The sequence below is a fragment of the Nuphar pumila genome, chromosome 5 (genome assembly GCF_984573655.1).
Source record: "Nuphar pumila chromosome 5, dmNupPumi1.hap1.1, whole genome shotgun sequence".
Lineage (NCBI taxonomy): Eukaryota > Viridiplantae > Streptophyta > Magnoliopsida > Nymphaeales > Nymphaeaceae > Nuphar > Nuphar pumila.
This window is the reverse complement of record NC_143253.1, coordinates 7,932,782-7,953,445: the sequence shown is the minus strand read 5'-3', so window position 1 is coordinate 7,953,445 and position 20,664 is coordinate 7,932,782. Positions and strand designations below refer to the sequence as shown.

The window sequence follows — 20,664 nt, the reverse complement described above, 5'->3', positions numbered from 1 at the left end:
AAAAGTCAACAAAACCACATGGCATTCATCCAAAATGCAAACAAACGGCCAAGATGTCCGCATGAGCAAAAACGCTCATTTTCAGCATGACCTGATATGCTTCCCTTCTTGTCCGGTCATAGTTGCAACCACTCCACCCTTCTTTTTCTTTAAGACTGGGCACTGTAATGAGATATAGCGGAAATATAAAAAGTGCTTACAAGCATTTACAACAATGAATAAAAGAGACAATATCACAAATCCACAAAGGGACAATACAAGCACAAGCCTTTAAGAAGGCAACAATATAAAAAGCCTCTTATTGAAAAGAGAGAGAGCTCTCAAGAATGAAAAATATACAAGGGGATCACCCCTATTTATACAAAAGGGAGAGGAGAGAAAGAGAGGCAAAATGCCTCAAAAGGAGAGCCCAAAAGGGGGCTCCCATGGAGTCGTTGGGAGCCCCCAACGGTCACATTTGTAACCGTTGGAGGCTCCAACGACTCTATGGTTGGAGCCCCTTTTGACCTTTAAGAAATACAAAAAAAATAAAATTAAAAAATAAGAAAAGAAAAATACATTTAAACAAAAACTGAAAATAGTTGTTTTCTAAAACAACTATGTGAATTTACAAAAATACCCCTATTGGGTATTGATGTAATATTATATATATATATATATATATAAGAGATACATTTTAACACCCCCCCTCAAACTTTACGGGGAGATGACGGAAAGTTTGCCAAGAAGGAACATGAAGCGAGGAGCCGGAAGAGCTTTAGTAAAGAAGTCCGCCAACTGATATTCGGAAGTGACATAAGGTAGCGCAATTGTTCCTTGTAAGAATTCGTCACACGCTCATGGAATGTATGATTGCTCGCAATATAGATGGCACTCTTGTTGTCGCAACATAATTTTGAGGCGTCGGTAATATCAACCCCCATGTCTTTAAGCAGACTGCGAAACCATACAAGTTTCATTGTCGTGGTTGCCATGGCCCGATACTCAGCTTCCGTGGATGACAGTGAAACTTTTTGCTGCCTCTTGCATCGCCAGGCAATCAAAGAGTCCCCTAAAAAGACACAAAAACCAGTAGTTGAGACTCGATCATTGGGATTACCTCCCCAATCTGCATCAGTATAAGCAAGAAGATTCAAGGAAGAAGAGGAGGATAGAAATAGCCCTTTATTGATGGTATTCCGAATATAGCGGATGATTCGGAGAACAACACTCATATGCACAGTTGTAGGAGCATGCTGAAATTGGCTAACTGAGTGAACCGCATGGGCGATATCTGGTCTGGTGATGGTTAAATAGGTAAGAGACCCAATGAGTTGTCTGTAAGGTGTGGGATCTTCCAGAAGAACCCCATCCTCCAACCGTAATTTGGCATTAATAACTTCGGGAGTCTCTACTTTCTTGTCATTAGAAATCCCAAACTTAGAACAGATATCTGCAGCAAGCTTCATCTGTGACAAAATATATCCTCGAGAAGAATATGCAACTTCAATTCCAAGAAAATATCGAAGAAAACCTAAATCAGACATATCAAAATTATTTTTTAACATATTTTTAACATCAATAATACTATTTTGATCATTCCCAGTGATAATCATATCATCAACATAAAGCAACAATATCATGATACTAGTACCTGCATTTTTAACAAAAAGAGCAGTGTCAGTATAACAAGAGTGAAATCCTAACTTTACCGTGATATCACTGAAACGATCATACCAAGCCTTAGGAGCTTGTTTGAGGCCATAAAATGTCTTCAAAAGCCGTAGTGTTTGACCTTGCTTAACATTAATTTCGGGTGGCGGATCCATGTAAACTTCTTCACTTAAATTGCCATTTAAAAAGGCATTTTTTACGTCAAGTTGATAAATAGGCCATTTTTGGTTGATGCGACAACTATTAAGGTTCTGACACTGGTCATTCGAGCTACGGGAGCGAATGTTTCTTCATAATCAATGCCGTATTCTTGGGAGTATCCCTTAGCGACTAATCTAGCTTTATATCGTTCCAAAGAGCCATCGCTTTTAGTTTTAACTTTGAAGACCCAACGACACCCAATAGGTTTTTTGTGTGAGGGTAGATTAACTATTTCCCAGGTATTAGCCTTTTTTAATGCATTTAGTTCAACTTGCATTGCTTCAACCCAATGTTGTATAGATTTAGCTTGATTATAGTGAGCAAGTTCAAAATAAGAATGTAGGGTTATTAAACATGCTCAATAGTTGGGGGTCAAGGAATCATAGAATACAAACCTATTTGGGGGTATTGATATTCTAGAAGAATGTCTAACTTGTGGTTCCTCAGTAGATTTAGAAATTTGAGAGTATTTTTCGAGGGCACTAATAGGATTTTCTTGATTTCTTCTTGAGTAAACATTTATATTTGTATCACTATCATTTATATTTGAATCACTATCATTTGAGGATGTTATATCAAGATGGGACACTTCACGTGTATCTTCTATGTTTTCAAGAAAATCTTCTTGTATGTCATCAATAAGATCATATAAGAATATATAATCAATTTTATTTGTTTTTTCTATTTTATCAAAACCGTTCTCTTCTTCTAGAAATGTTACATCTTTTGAAACATATAGTTTATCATTCTTAAAATCATAACATCTATACCCTTTTTGATTTTCACCATATCCTAAAAAAACACATTCAATTGCTTTTGGAGACAACTTATCCCTTTTATATAATAGGACAAAACATTTTCAACAAAAAATACGAAGACGATTGAAATCGGGTGAAAATTTGAAGAGCTTTTCATAGGGAGAAGCATTTTTCAATTTGGAAGAAGGCATTCTATTGATTAGATAAGTTGAGGTTAGAACGGCTTCGGCCCAAAACTTCTTTGGAATATTCCTAGAAACAAGTAATGTTCTAGCGGTTTCTATAATGTGCCTATGTTTCCTTTCCGCTAGGCCATTTTGTTGAGGAGTCCTAGGACATGACTTTTGATGGCGAATTCCATTTTGGGTTAAATAGTTTTGAAATTCATGGGATAAGTATTCGCCACCGGAATCGGATCTTAAAATAGATATGTTATTTTGAAATTGATTTTGATTTTTTTTATGAAAATCTTTAAAGGAAGTAAATACTTCCGATTTATGACTAAGAAAATAAATCTAAGCATACCGAGTAAAGTCATCAATAAAGGTAACATAATATGAATAACCCCCTTTAGACATAACCGGAGAAGGCCCCCAAACATCCGAATGCACCAATTTAAAATGTCTAGATGAAAGAAAAGTTCTAGTTGGAAATAGAATAAACTTCATTTTTCCAAAAATGCAATCTTTGCAATTAATTTCTTTTTCCTTACAAAATTTGTTTCCAAAAGGAAAGAGATACATTTTGGAATAACTTGGATGACCAAGTCTTTTATGCCAAGTTTTCATGTTTTTTTCTTGGACATAAGAACAAAAATAATTTGTAGGGAGATCGAGATGGTCCATATAATAGAGGTCTCCCTTTCTATGGTCTTGCCCAATCCGCTTCCCGGACCGGAGATCCTGCACAAAGCAACCATTAGATGAGAAAGATATTTCACATCCATGGTCGGCAATTTGAGAGACCGAAAAAAGGTTTAAATTTAGTTTGGGAACAACTCTTACTTTTGGAACACAAAAATTTTGAGAATCTTTAAAAGAGCCAATACTTGAAATTTTTAAAAAGGTTCCATCGGCCGTAGAGACACAAGAGTCTTTTGAATTGATGCAAACATCAATAAGTGCATTTTCATCGGGGGTTATATGAAAAGAAGCTCCGGAGTCAAGGATCCAAGAATACGTACCGGGTGAAGATGACGAATCAATAGCCGCACCCGATGTGGAGGAAGAAACTTTTAGAATTTGTTGGAGAGCCATAGATATTTGTCCAAGAGTTTCTTTGATGTCATCTTCTTTGGTGGTAGTTTCTTCAAGAGAGGCCACCTTAGGCTTGAAAGTTCCATTAAGCTTTGGGCAAGCGGGTTTAATGTGATACGACTCATAGCAATGATGACAAACAATCATTTTTCTTCCTCCATTGTAGTTTCCTTGTTTCCCAAAATGAGGAAGTTTATAGGTTCTAACATTGTTACCCGGTTTTGATACGGCAAGTACGTCATCAACATGTTTACTCATGCCAAGCCTTGTCTCCTCTTGAGTGATTTCGGCAATAACATCCTCAATAGGAGGAAAAATAGATCTATGGAGAAGTGAGGATCTCACTTGCTCAAATTCGGGACGTAGCCCAAAAAGGAATTGAAACAATCGTTCTTGTTCCATTTGTTTTTGTCTTAAATCAATATCTTCCATAGAAACCCATTTTGGCTCCAAGTGAGCCAATTCATCCCATAGTGGGTTTAGGGCACTATAATAGTCTTGAATGCTAGAATCACCTTGTTTGGTGGTTCTAATCTTTTCTTGCAAGAAATATGCTCTTGCAAGATCCTTTTGGGTATACATACCCTTCATAAAGGACCAAGCCTCATTGGCTCTACGAAATTTAGCTATATTAGCACATACCTTAAGCTCAACATTATTCATGAACCACGCAAGGATTTTTGCGTGATTGCTTTCCCAATCTTCCACTTTTTTTGATGATTTTCAATGGCCTTGAGGCGAGCATCTCCTTTAAGAGCCTTTTCTTGACCTTCTTCGTCCTTTGTGAGCATAAGCTTAGGTTCCGGAACGGTGCCCATGACAAAACCCCAAAGTTTCTTATCTTTGAGATTATCTTCCATTGCCGATGCCTACATCATATAATTCTTTCCATTGAGCTTGAAGGATAGGTCAATCTTTGCCTCCATGATGTTGCCAAGAAGTGAGAAGAGATTCACCAAATATAAAATACACGAACCACACCTTTCCTTCAAGAATCGAGTGGCTCTGATACCATGTAATGAGATATAGCGGAAATATAAAAAGTGCTTACAAGCACTTACAACAATGAATAAAAGAGACAATATCACAAATCCACAAAGGGACAATACAAGCACAAGCCTTTAAGAAGGCAACAATATAAAAAGCCTCTTATTGAAAAGAGAGAGAGCTCTCAAGAATGAAAAATATACAAGGGGATCACCCCTATTTATACAAAAGGGAGAGGAGAGAAAGAGAGGCAAAATGCCTCAAAAGGAGAGCCCAAAAGGGGGCTCCCATGGAGTCGTTGGGAGCCCCCAACGGTCACATTTGTGACCGTTGGAGGCTCCAACGACTCTATGGTTGGAGCCCTTTTTGACCTTTAAGAAATACAAAAAAAATAAAATTAAAAAATAAGAAAAGAAAAATACATTTAAAAAAAAACTGAAAATAGTTGTTTTCTAAAACAACTATGTGAATTTACAAAAATACCCCTATCAGGTATTGATGTAATATATATATATATATATATATATATATATATATATATATATATATATATATATATATATAAGAGATACATTTTAGCAGGCACAAGTTCTTCATGTGACAAAACCCTTGCAGTAATGACACTGAACAGAGATCAAGTCTCCTCGACCACCACTAGGCCTACTATCTCCTCTACCTCCACCTCTGCTATCAGTGTCACATGCAACTGCAAGCAAGGTTTTCCCACAGGGCTTACTACCAAGAGACTTAAGTTTAGTTTCTTTTGCCATTAATTCTCCAAAAGTCTGAACATGAGTGGGTAGAAAAAGATAATAAAGAATACTGCTGCACATGCTGTTGAATTTTGGACTAAGCTAAGAGCCATAAGAAAATTAATGTTTTTGGTCCCTTGCTTCAACATTGCGATTCTTACACTCTGTACACTAATCACACCTATTCCGTTTAGTGATACCATGGCTGACATGGCATCAGATAGATGCTGAAATCAAGCATACAGGTCCTGAATGGACTCATTCCCTTGCTTCAATGCTTTTAATTCCTGTTCCAGCTGATATCTTTTGGCCCAATTAGACCGCCCATACACTTGCTTCAAATATGCCCATGCATCTTTAGCAGCCTCGTACTTCATAATATTCACTGCAATATTTTGCTCAACTGATCGCAAAGCCATGATTTTACCTTCACATTATCCTTTTCCCACTCTAGAATTTCATTGTCAAAATTAGCATCTCCCTTCTTGGGCTTGGCTTGATACCATTAAGATATCCAATGTATCCAGAACTCCTAATTAGTCATAAACTTATCCCAATATGCCAAGTTGGTCCCATCAAACTTGAAGAGAACGATTTGGATAGTCTCCTTCTCCATACCACAAAAGAGGCAATCCAACAAGAACAAGAGTATATATGCTAATCAAATCACGATTGCAGCAGAAGATGGTCCAATCCAACAAGATTCCAACAAAAGTCACACAACTAGACCGATAACACAAAGTGACCAAGAACTATCATCATGCTGCACAAAACTACATAAATCTGGACCAGATGGCACATTTTACACAATTATAATGGCCGAATATCGGAAACCTTGAAGATAGGGCTGATATAGCAGTCGAACTAGGAAAATAAACCCCAAAACTGTTGACTGCCAGCTATAAGGTCTCAAAAACTCAACCGAATCTTGGTCAAATCACAAAGATAACACCCAAAATTGGTACCAATAGCTTCTCCACACAAAAACAACCAGATTACAACAAATTTGAGCTACTAAGAACCCCCGGTGAGATTGATAAACCCAAAAACTGTTTACCGCCAGCTATAAGGTCTCAAAAACTCAACCAAATCTTGGCCAAATCACCAAGATAACACCCAAAATTGGTACCAATAGCTTCTCCACACAAAAATGTCCAGATTACAACAAATCTGAGCAACTAAGAATCCCCGATGAGATTGGAATCAACCTATTTCTACAATTTGGACACTATTAACCCTCAAATCCAAGAAATATGAAAAGATTCATAAAAAATCCAAATCTCAAACGATCTTCACGATTTTTGATTTGTACACCTTTTAAAATCAAGCTCTAGCAGATGCATACCTCAATCTGGTGAAACCCCCAAAATCGTACAAACGCCATCTTTGAGTCACACAATCCGAGGCAGCATTGTAGCAGCCCAGGAACAAAGCTTCAATCACACCAAATACTCCCTCACACAACACTCTCTCCTCTTGATTATGGCTTTAATACCATATCAAGAAAATAACATAAGAAGATGAGAGATCAAGAATTGAGGGAGAACTCTAATGAAACTTCATTAGTTTCCCAAGTGAACAATACAACTAAAAAATGTTAAAATTGTACATGTATAATTATGTAATATATATATCTATGTATATACAATAATATGTATATACATATATGTATGTATATATTTTATTTTTATATTTAGTTATTTTTTGGGACAGATTTGGACTTAGTCAAACTAAGTTTGACTAAGCCTTCCCAGCCCCCAACGACTAGATTTCTAGCCGTTGGGAATGGGCCTGCTCTCCTTTTCCTTTTTGTCTTCTTTCCTCTAAATCCTCTTCATAATGTGTATATATAAGGGTCTTCCCCTCCTTGTAATGTATGCTTTTGCACAGTCTCTTCATTAAATAAAATATATATTTTTTATAGTCATTTGTATATCCCCTTTGTCGGGTTTGTGAGTATGTTCTTTTAGAACACTTTGCGGTTTCCTTTGTGGGTGTTGTGTGTGTTCCTTAGAGAACACTTGTTTTCTACTCAAGTTGAAGATTGGTGGACTTTTGGTTCGTGATTGAAGTCTCTTTAAATCTTTACATGGTATCAGAGCTTGGAAGTATTAAAGCTCATTTAAAGACCCTTTTTCAAAGTGTTGGTGATCTTCCAAGTATTCAAGTGATCATGTGAATCATTGTTGGAGTGCTCAGGTTCTTTGCCTCTTCTTTCTCCTCTTCTCTCTTTATTTTTCTCATTCTTTCCTCCTCTCTTAGTCCTTGTAAAAATGGATGACAATGATAATGTCATCAATAAACCCATAAAATTCAATGATTTCAATTATGTAACATGAGCTTCTATTATAAAGCACCTTATTTGGGGAAAGGGGGTTGTGGGGACTAGTAGATGGATCTGATCCCGAACCCAAGCTAGTTCTCACTATGGTAGATGGTGAGAAAGAGGTACCTTTAACTGAAAATGAGAAAGCTAAGGCTATAACCACTTATGAGAAGAAGTGAAAAGAATGGAAGATGGGACATGCCAAGATCATATCAGTGTGAATGTGAAAAAGTGTTCAAGCCTTGCTAAATTTTAGCATGCTGACAAGGCTTGTGATTATCTTAAGAGAATGTATTCTCCTAAAGATATTGCACATATATGCAATATGTAAGATAAAGTTCGAACTATGGTCCAAGGGGATAAAACTATTAGAGAATACTATAATGACCTATTCGAATTTTGGGAAGAATTGACTCTTTTAAAGCTAAAGTGGCATTGTCCCGAAAATATCGAATTCCGCCAAAGACAAATAGATACAAAGCACTTTTACCAATCCATTAACGGTCTAAGACCAAAATTTGAATCTACAAAGTCTATTATTCTCTATAGAGGAAAAATTCTCTCTATTGAAGATACTATCGAAGAGTTAAGTATGAGAGAAAATAGATTGAAAAAGCATGTAAGTAAAAGTGAAAATGACTAGGTCTTAGCCGTTTCTAGACCGAAAAACTATGTTCGTACATATAAGCAACCTTAGTATAGAAAACAACGAAATGATTATGAGAGAAAGAAAACCATTTGTTATTATTGTCATGAACCAGGTCACACAAAGTCCCAATGTCTTAAACTAAAATGGACATTTGAAAAGAAGGTTGTTTCGGTCGACTCTCAAAAGTCAAAGGGCAAAGACATTATCACTACTCGAGAATCATCTATTGGAAGTATGTCTCTAGCTCAATTAGTTAAAGACTTTCAACCTCTTCTTAAAGGATCATCTTCCTCAGCTGGGGCTGCGGTATCATCTTATTTGGACCTAGGTAAGATCCCTTGGCTTCTTGATACTGGTGCATCTTTTCACATGACTCCAAACAATGATATTTTATCCAAATGTTATAGTAACTCAAGTGTGTCAAAAGTTTTTACGGCCGATGGTATGCCTCTAAATCAAAGGAATATTAAGTTTTGAAAAAGACCTTTCAAACTCTAAAAAATTTCTCATTCTAAAAATTAGATACATTCCTAAATTAAAATTAAATTTTTTTATCTATGTCTTAAATATTCGATTATGGTTGTAATATCTCCTCTTCAGATGAATGTTTGGTGCAGGATCACCAGTCAGGGAAGCTGATTGGGCAAGGCCATAGAGAAGGAGGTCTCTACTATATGATTTTTTTTGAAATACCGAAAGATGCTTTTTGTTGTAATGTCCAAAAAACAGATTTAAAATTATGGCATAGAAGATTATGATATCCTAGTGTATCAAAAATCCAATATTTTTCAAGTTTGAAATTTTTTTGTAATATTAATGATTTCACTTGTGAAGACTGTGTTTTTGGAAAAATGAAAAGATTGCCATTCAAAGATATAACTTTTGTTTCATCTAGACTATTTGAGTTGGTTCATTTGGATGTTTGAGGTCCATAACCAGTTCTGTCTAAATGTGGATATGCATATTATATTATTTTTGTGGATGAATTTACTAGATATACTTGGATTTACTTCCTTAAGCATAAATTTGAATTATTTTCCCATTTTCAAAGTTTTCATAAGATGGTCAAAAATGGATTTGAAAATGATATTTCCATTTCATAAGATGGTTAAAAATAGTTTTGAAATGATGTTTTCATATTTCGTAGTGATTCAAGGGGAGAATTTTTGTCAAATGAATTTAAAAATTATCTCCACTCACAAGGCATCCCACGTCAAAGATCTTGTCCACATACACCACAACAAAATGACTTAGCTCAGAGAAAAAATAGGCACCTTATTGAAATTTCAAGGACTTTACTTATTGTTAGCTATATGCATAAGGTTTTTTGGGCAGAAGACTGCTGTTTATCTTTATAAACAAAATGCCATCTTCTTTACACAATAGTTTATTAGTTGAAACTCTTTAAACTCACCCCTGATTATTCAAGATTAGAAACTTTTGTTTGCAAATGTTTTATTTTCACCAATAAGAATAACAAATTTTCTCCTAGAGCTATTCCTTGTGCCTTCTTTGGTTATGCCGATAACAAAAAATGATATAGGTGTTATGATTCTAAAAATGAAAAATTATACTTATCTCGAAATGTAACCTTCTTCGAAAAAGAAAATTTCTTTGATAAGGATCAACCAAAGGAAGTAACCGATTACTCTTTTTTGTTTGATTTTGTTTCAAAACAAGATATTGACAACTATGATTGCGAGCATGATTTGGAGAATGCTATTGATGTTAGAAAGTGGCTTTGAATACATTAGGTTCAATAATGAACCCATACATGCACATAAAGTGCGAATAAACCCATTAAAGGGAACAACATAAGCACATAATGTGCTAACACATAAACCCACACAAGGGGCAAAAATATGACTTAAAGTCATAAGTTGAATATTAATGAAGAAAAGGGAGAAGAGGGGAAAAACCCCTTACAATGGAGCAAGAGCTCCTCCAAATCTTAAAGAAATACAAGGGGGAGACTCTTATTTATAACACAAGAGAGGAGCCACAAAGGGGGCTCCCAAAGGAGTCGTTGGGAGCCCGGGGCTCCCCAACGACTCTTTGGGGAGCCTCCCTAGGTGGCGCAAACCCAAAAAAATAGAAAAATAAAAAATAAAAATAAATTACAAACATATTTCGAATGGAATATACGTAAAACTGGAAATGTCTAAACTACCCCTATGCCTATAAATAGAAAAATATATATTTTATATATATAATTAGGATAATACATATGCATATATACAATATATGAATATGTATTATCCTTTATATATATAAAATATAAATAATATTACAAAGGTTGAATGATATATTTTAACACCCCCCCTCAAACTTTGCGTGGGGGAACGAAAAGATTGAAGAAAGCAAGAGGAAGAATCTCAAGGCTTCAAGAGCCTTTAGTCCGAATGCCATTGAAAATGTAAATGTCTTCCTCCAACGTCTTTAACGATGAGCACCTTCCATGATCTATCCAAAGTACTTCCTTTTCCACTTATCTTCAAGATCCTGTGGAACAACAACAAAGAACAAGTAAAAAATATCTTTGCACTTTACTCAAATGAAACTTTCCTAACAAGGTGCAAAATTATATTTATGCAAGATCACATGATAAAATAATTACTTTAGCATGAGGAAAATTTAGAAAAAACAAGATTTCAAAATCATATATCATGTTAAATGGTAAGCGGGAGCAAATTATGCGGAAATGAATTGCAAGAATGCATAATTCATTCAAAAGGTCCAACATTGGACAAACATAACTCCATAATGGGGAATAACACAATGGTCCCCTAAGGGACACTATAGTAAGCCTACGAAGAGACATAAGCTACATATGCTTTATTAAATGAGGGCCTAAAAGGCCATAATGAGCATATGCATATACAATCATAAAAATGAATTAATACTTAAAGAACATCATTAATGAACATGCTTCAAACACACTTTAGTCAAAATGAACACGGATACAAATGTTCAAAAGCATGATGAATATGAACTTCAATAAGAGGGACTTTATAATTTTAACACACATAGATCAACAATTGAGATTTTTATATCTTTTAGGGAGAAGATCTATGTCACACAAATACCATATATAGGAAGCATGATTTGACTAAGTATATTAAAACATCCACCCAATATCATTCGAGACAAAAGACTTATTTTTCATATCAAATGATGCCGAAAAATCATAAGCACTTAATATATAGATTAAATGCCACCAAATCAACTTGATTTTAAAATATGCATATCAAAAATATGATTCACTTGAATATCTTAAAACACAAGTCATGAATGAAATTTTACAAATTTCAATAATAGTTCATTCATTACAAACAACTACCTCATTAGTCCTCAAAAACCCATAAATCAAATGTATAAGCTACTAGATCAAGAATATAAATATAATGCCATTAAAGGCCAAAGACACACACAAATGTGTGCTAAAGAACCTCTTGTCTACATATAATAATACTTGAAATGAGTGCATCTACGACAAGAACAAGAGAATACACGCCAACATGGACCAAAAGCATCTCTTGTCTACGTAAAAATACACTCAAAACAAAGTATGTTCAGCTACTAGAACAAGAGTAACAATCCAACTATGGGCTAAAACACAATACATCTCTTGTCTACATAAGATGACACTTGAAATGAGTGAAATAAGCCAACCATGAGCATACATCTCAGCGACTAGAACAAGGACACAAACGCCAACATGGAATAAAATCACACACCATGGTGTGAATCAACATGCCTTGTCTACATAAATAACACTCAAGACAAGTGTGTTCAGCTACTAGACCAAGAGAGCAAAAACCAACAAAGGGCTACCAACACACGAAGGTGTAATAAGATTTTTGTCTACACATGATGACACTTAGATAAGGGGCATAAAGGGAGAAGACTTCTGAGGCAATAAAACTTGTAATGACAAACATATAAATAAAACCTTGAAACAATATTCTTCAAAAAAAGAATACCCATAACAATATAATTTTGAAATAAAATGTGTGAATATACACACACCAAGAACACTTGTGCACAAAAGCACAAAATATAAATGTGCAAATGCATTCATATGATTCATAAACAATAAAAGGTTGGGCAATAACCCCAAAACCTTGATTTTAATATACCTTAAAACATTTAAGGTTTTAAACATCATATATCCATCACATTTATAAGAGCATCCATAAGATCAATGACCAACATTAAACAAGTGACACACTCATATACCAAATCATTTTAGAGTCCCAAGGCGCCCATAACTCACCTCAACCACCATCTATAATATGGTAAGTGGACAAACTAAAATGACATAACAATGAGTGACACACTCATAATTAGAGATCATATACCAAATCATTCTAGAGTCCTAAGGTGCCCATAACTCACCTCAATCACCATCTATAATATGACAAGTGGACAATCTAGAATGATATAACACGAGGTGCCCATAACTCACCTCAACAAACATCTCTAATAAAACAATAATAAGGCCAAACAAATGATGCATTAAATAACATGTGATGGGCAAATATAAATGCCACAAAAAGGCAATAAACACTTTAGGAATCATTTTTCAAAGAAAAGAGGACCGATTTAAAAATTGAATCAAAGGTCCAATATAATCAATCACAATAATATGCTTTATAACAAGAATTTTGCATAAATCCGAATTATGCTTAATCTTCAAAAGAAGTCATTTATACAAAAAGACTTATTATGCAACTAACACAATTTATGAAATATTAAGCAACATCATGATCATTATCAAAAGACTCAATAAACACAACATGAAATACTTAAGCTATGTCATGTGTGAGAAAGGAATTGGAATCATCCAAGAAACAAATCAAGCCTTTATAATTTGCAATTATATGTATACCAAGATGTAAAATGACAATAATCTTAAATGTGAAATTTTGGGACAACATGTACCAAGATATTGCAGAAGCATTTATAATGATAAAAGAAACAATCTTACAAGTTCATTAAGGGATGAAAACAACCACAAGCCCTAAAGAGGGCAACAAAACATCTCTTTATTGAAAAGAGAGTACTATGTGAAAAAGTCTACGAAGAGACAATGTGCATCCAAGCATAAAATTGTCTATGAAAAGACAATACTCATACGAGCACAAATAATATAGAAAAGATGTGCACGAAGGCACTCTCACAACACTTGAATAAAATACGCAAAAACGTAAAAATGATAAACATGCACAATGACATGTATTTTATATAAATAACCAAATGCTTGAGACTCTCAAGCTTTAATTATGCGATTATATGCTTGATAAATGCAATTTAAGATAAAGAAGACCATATTATGGCCAATGTAGGCATCCTTAGAGATACAATCAAGAGGTTTTGAAACTTTATATAAAAAATACAAACAACCATGTTTGTAAAGTTCTATCATTAGAAGAAAGCTCAAAAATTAATGAAATCTTTTATACCAAAGGATGCAATAGATACATTATGCATTCTATATAGTGTGAGAAGATTTTAAAAGATCTTTCCTAATGAACACAATGGTACATATAACATATTTATCACAAATAATTTTTCAAAATCCTTTAACTAAACCAAAACCATTGAAAACATCTTTAGGAGTTTTCATAAATAGTTATCATTAACAATAACTACTTAGGATTCACAACAAAGATTTAGATGTGAGAGATTCTTATACAAGAATTATATCAAGATTTTTCAAGAAAGAATGCACTAAAATCCATAAACAAGAGAGGAACTCAAAACCAAATTAGACTTTATATGAGAGAAAAGATTTTTTTAAACAAAGATCATTAATCAAGAGATCATATATAATCTTTAAAAGTTAATTTATGAAATACTCATGTAATCATCATAAATCCCACATAATTGAAGACAATTTTTAAGAAAGAACATAACTTACTATTTATATGCGATGAGTAATCGATACACATATAAATAAGAATTATATATTTGAAAAACAAGTTTACTAAATTTAAAAGAAGATATTTTAAAAGTTTTTGAACATGCGAAATGTGAAAAAAGGTGATTCAACTATTATAAACATTACATATGCAAAAAAAAAAAAATAGTTTCACAATGTATAATATGTTAAGAAAAGAGATACATACCGAAAACTTAAGAAAAAAGAGAAGGACAATGAATACTTCACCATTTCTTGAGCACCACGCTTTCGGTTGCGCTAAGAGACAACCCCATCGTAACCGGGCTCTGATACCATGTTAGAAAGTGACTTTGAATACATTAGGTTCAATAATGAACCCATACATGCACATAAAGTGCGAATAAACCCATTAAAGGGAACAACATAAGCACATAATGTGCTAACACATAAACCCACACAAGGGGCAAAAATATGACTTAAAGTCATAAGTTGAATATTATTGAAGAAAATGGAGAAGAGGGGAAAAACCCCTTACAATGGGGCAAGAGCTCCTCCAAATCTTAAAGAAATACAAGGGGGAGACCCCTATTTATAACACAAGAGAGGAGCCACAAAGGGTGCTCTCAAAGGAGTCGTTGGGAGCCCCCAACGACTCTTTGGGGAGCCTCCCTAGGTGGCGCAAACCCCAAAAAATAGAAAAATAAAAAATAAAAAAATAAAAATAAATTACAAACATATTTCGAATGGAATATGCGTAAAACTGGAAATGTCTAAACTACCCCTATGCCTATAAATAGAAAAATATATATTTTATATATATAATTAGGATAATACATATGCATATATACAATATATGAATATGTATTATCCTTTATATATATAAAATATATATAATATTACAAAGGTTGAATGATACATTTTAACAATTGAATCTAGCAACTTTGAATCACTTGATGAATTGTCTCACAATGATTAAACTTGTATTCAATATTCTATGCGGGGAAATCAAAACTCTCCATGTGCACTTGAAAAGTTTTCTAACCTTAATAAAGATGAACTGCAAATTAGAAAATCATCTAGAGTATCAAAATCTCCATTAAAATTTGTATCCTATGATTAATTTTCTTCAAAATACCAAGCGTGGCTAACCCTAATTCACTCATATATAGAACCTTTATCTTACGCTCATGCCAGTGAACACCCTGAATGGGTTAAAGCTATGAGGGTATAACTTGAAGCTTTAGAAATGGCTCAAACTTGGTCTATTCAAAATCTTTCACAAGAAAAGAAACCCATAGGTTGTAGATGGGTATATAAAATAAAACAAAGAGTGATGGAGCCCTTGAGCGATATAAAGCTAGGCTAGTTGCAAAGGGATATTTGCAAGAACATGACATTGATTATGAAGAAACCTTTGCACCGGTAGCCCACATGACCATGGTTAGAACTCTTATTACAATAGCTTCAATTAAAAAATGGTATATATACAAAATGGATGTTAAAAATGCTTTTTTAAATGAAAATCTTATAGAAGAAGTGTACATAGAGGCACCTCCTGGTATGAGTCTTCCTCTAAGAAACACTCTTCGCCTATAAAAAGCATTGTATGGGTTAAAATAAGCACCTAAAGCCTGATATGATAGATTCAACAAAGTTATGTTTGATATTGGTTTTAGATCTTGCTTGACTGACACTGCTTTCTTTGTTAAGGATTCTATTGCAATTACTGTTATTTTGTTGCTCTATGTAGATGATATGATAATCATTGGAGGCGACAAACAGGGAATTCAAAATATTAAAAGGATTCTTAAAACTAATTTCGAAATGACTGACTTGGGGTTTTTACTATATTTTTTAGGCATAGAAGTCGCTTATTCTCCTAGATGGTACTTGTTATCTTAATCTAAATTTGCTTATGATATTATTCTAAGATCTGAAATCACAGATGACAAGAAGGTTGACACTTCAACAATGATAAATGTCAAGATGAAGATCGATGATGGGGAACCTCTAGATGATCCAACCCCTTATCAACAACTTATTGGAGCTCTTTCTTACTTATCTATTATGAGACCTAATATAACACACGCTGTATACCCAACTAGTCATTTTCAGCATACTCCCACATTTGTTCACATGGAAGATGTTTTGTGTATTATTAGATATCTTAAATGTTTTATTTCTAGAGGTCTTTTTATGTCATCTACGTCTGCACTAACCTTGCTTGCATATACCGATGCAGATTGGGAAGGAGATCCCAACAACACACTCAACCACGAGTTTCTGTGTTTTTTTAGGTGAATCATTAATCTCGTGGAGGTGCAAAAACCAACATAAGGTCTTTCTTTCTTCAACTGAAGCTGAGAACCGGGCTATTGCTACAACCATAATAGAGGTGGTTTGGCTGAGGAGACTGCTGGCTGATATGAGAGTCACTATACTAGGAGCGTCAAAGATGTGCTGCAACAATAAGAGCATTATCTACATTGCCAGCAACAACACTTTTCATGAAAGAAAAAAGCACATCGAAATGGACTGCCACTATGTGTGAGAGAAATACTTTTAAGGGATCATTGATCTGCCTTATGTCACATTAGAGTACCAATTGACAGACTTTTTCACCAAACCTCTCTCTGCTCCTAAATTTTACTTCCTTCTAGGCCAACTTTTGGTTATCCTACCGAAAGTGTAAGGGGAGTGTTAAAATTGTACATGCATAATTATGTACTATATATATATCTATGTATATACAATAATATATATATATTATTTTTATATTTAGTTATTTTTTGGGACAGATTTGGACTTAGTCAAACTAAGTTTGACTAAGCCTTCCCAGCTGCCGTTGGGCTCTCCCAACAGCTAGAAATCTAACTGTTGGGAATGAGCCTGATCTCCTTTTCCTTTTTGTCTTATTCCTTCTAACTCCCCTTCATAATGCGTATATAGGGGTCTTTCCCTCCTTATAATGTATGCTTTTGCACAATCTCTCCATTGAATAAAATATATATTTTTTATATTGTCATTTGTATATGCCCTTTGTGGGGTTTGTGAGTGTGTTCTTTTAGAACGCTTTGTGGTTCCCTTTGTGGGTGTATAAGGTGTGTCCTTAGAGAACACTTTTGTTATCTACTCAAGTTGAAGATTGGTGGACTTTTGGTTCATGATTGAAGTCTCTTTAAATCTTTACAAAAAGGGGGTCGACCTCCACATGCTAACAATATAATACAAGAAAGTAAAAAGGTACAATATTACCCCTATAAACAATAGTATGTACAAGAAGAGGGGTAACACACATGCGTGTGTTACAATATTGTACATATTCCAAGAAATAGTGCTATATATCTGTGCATCTATATCACATAGGTGCGGGTGGGGGTGTGGAGGATACGTCATGGGGTGGGGGTGAATATATATATATATATATATATATATATATATATATTATGTGTGTGTGTGCATTTTATGTATTTATGTATATGATATATATAAAACTGAACTTTAGGGTTCACCAAATCCACTTTTGGACAGAAATGGCTGGTTGACTTCATCTGATACAAAGTCGTGTTCAAGTGTCACCCTCATCGGTGCGGGTGAGACATGGGTGCATTGCCCTGATAGAAGTGTCCATGTTACATAGCTGTGCATCCTCAAACCAGCCAGGTTCCCGTCTTTGATCGCCTTTTATCTTCTTCTTTTCCTCCTCTACTATACCTACTTGCAAACTTGTCCGTCTTTGTGTTTGCACTTGTTTTCTTCTCTCATCCTAACGTACTTCCACCATCGTCGTCTTTGTCTTCTTCACCTCTTCCTCTTTGGTTCCTTGTTATTCTTCCCTTCACAATCTCTGCTAGCTAACCTTCTGCAATTCTTTTTTCATCAAATCTATTGATACACGAATCATACAGCCAGGTTCCTGTCTTGGATCGCCTTTCCTTGCAAATATGCATTTTATTTATTTCTCTTTTGTTGATTGGCATTAGGTTTTGGGTAGCATTCAACCAAGAAGTCCCAATTTGAGTTGGAGTTGGGCTTGGAAGTATTGAAGTTGCAATTTTGTCTGTATGGATTTGAATGCTCAAGGTTATGGTTCTGATTGGTGCCTTTATGTCAACCTTTTGTGGAAAGCACTGGTAGCCTGGATTTTTGAAAATAATTTTGTTTCATATTTAGAGCTTTAGGCTTCATCAACCATTCAATTAAGAAATCAAAATTTTGGTAGTTGACCAGATTTAGGGTTCTGTATGATTGTAATAGAAAATTTCCGGTGGTGGAAATGTCTGCTTGTTGAAGATCTGAAGCCTAAAGCATTTTTTTATGACTCATCTCTTGTCCACTCACACCTTGGCCAGAAAAATTTGAATCGCAGACACCTTGTAACACGTGCTGCTAGTTCATCCTCTAACAGAGGCCTTATGTAATTTTTCTTGTGATGTTTCAGGGCGCCAAGGTATAGTGGCCTAGTCAACCAAATTTGCCAGCAACGTTGCTCTGTTTGCTCGAAACATCATAGGCAATGAATTGGAAATTTGGCTTGAATGAAGTCTCTACCGGTCTGACTGGTTTCTGTCCACTAGCTTTTAGTGGTTTCGCAATCAGGACCATGAAGGCATATAGTAATGGGGAGGTTCATGGAATGCTCCAGGAGGTTCCCACCCTGCTTGTTTTATTTGTAAAATAATCCATAATCTGGCACAGGAAACCTCATTTTTGATGTCACAGATTGCTACCTTTAATGGTGGTCGTGGCTTTTATGGTATAATTATCTATCGAGTCCTCATCATTGCTGCTACAGTTGCACCAAGTGAACTTTGGCTGCATCCAAGGGCTCAATGAGACTAAGGATAGACCTTAATGCTCACAAGGATCTTGGGGGACTTTTTGTGCTTGGCATGAGTTCAATAACTAAAAATCTATTGACAGGTTCTTGCATACATGCAACCTTTTCTCTTATCTTGTTTTGATAAATTGGTAGCCAAGGGAGGGGTTAGTAGTTGCAGCTGGGATTGGAACCAGGGAGTCATTGGTTAGTTTAAAAATGTATCATCTGTAACCTAGCACGGTAGCACCTGTGCATGGTCAGTCTTTGCTGAATCAACTTTCGGAGTTGCATAGGTCTCATATTTTCACCAAAATTGACAGCCCACCTGATTACTTTTGGCTCACCGGGTTATTGTTGGCAACTCTTGGTTCTACTTGTTAATTAATTGGAAAAGAAAAAATTAAAGGCATGTTTGCAAATCTATGAAATATTTGTGCCTGAGAGTTTAGTCTATCTATTCTTGCTGACTATGTTCATAGTTTTTTATGGGAAAAGGATCATTGTTAGGGAGGTTTGTATCCCATGGAAGAAGGCTCTGGGTGGAACCAAGTGGGAGCGTTCTTCAACATTCTTTCCTTTGCTTCCGTTTTGTTTCTACAGATTTATGGGGCCGGCACTTCTCTGGATTTATGAGGTTGGCGCTGATTTTGGGGGCGGATTTCCTCACGGAAACTGGCTTCCGGGCTTTAACATGCTATGTGGGGCTTACAGTGAGGGTCCTCTTTACTCACGTTTTCTGATTGCAGTCAGTGGGATGCATGCACTCAGGGCACGTTTTCAAACCTGTGAAATGGATTCTCAGGTGAGATGGTAGGCCATGCTTTCTTACGTGAGAAAGTTCTTCACAGCTGTGCAAACATATGATTCAATTTCTCAGGGGGGGAATTGTCAAAAAGGCATGTTTCACAGATGAGAACACTTGCCTATGATATTTGTCTCCATTCTCGGCACTGAGCAAATAAATTTCAGCCACTTTCATAGGGGCGGTGGTCTACTTTTCCACTTGCAAAAGTGCCCTTTTGTGTTATAGGCAAGCGGGGTCCTGTGCCAAGCTGAAGGCCCAGGTTTGAATCCCTCTGCCAGGGCTTAAGAGATATCTGGTAGGGGTCTGCCTAACCCAGCTTGCCTTTCAAAAAAAAAAAAATTTTCTCGTGAATGAAGTTCCCATGATTCATAGGCCAATCTCCCAAATGAAAAAAGTGGCTCATGGTATTGCAAACCTACCCGGAATGATTGGGGCAGTAGCTTTCTCTGTCGAAAAAAAGTGATTGGGGCAGTTTTTAGGAAGATGGTGGAATCCTGTCTTGTTTTTTTTATGTTTGATGATCAGCCTGGGAGATAAAGGACACCCTCCT

General features: G+C 35.3%; 1 protein-coding gene across 3 annotated transcripts in view; it reads left to right on the top strand.

Moving 5' to 3' along the window:
* Positions 1 to 19,421, top strand: part of LOC149836662 (serine/threonine-protein phosphatase PP1-like) — a 40,068-nt gene extending 20,647 nt beyond the window's left edge. The window contains exon 4 of one of the 3 annotated variants that reach the window (XM_090005505.1): positions 18,929 to 19,421. In XM_090005505.1, the coding sequence (XP_089861631.1) occupies positions 18,929 to 18,943 (15 nt within the window). In that variant the 3' untranslated portion in view covers positions 18,944 to 19,421. Of the gene's footprint in view, positions 1 to 16,729; positions 17,054 to 18,928 lie in introns of those variants that run through there. The other 2 variants (XM_090005504.1, XM_090005506.1) reach the window with 2 other exon arrangements.
* The last annotated feature ends 1,243 nt before the right edge of the window (positions 19,422 to 20,664 follow it).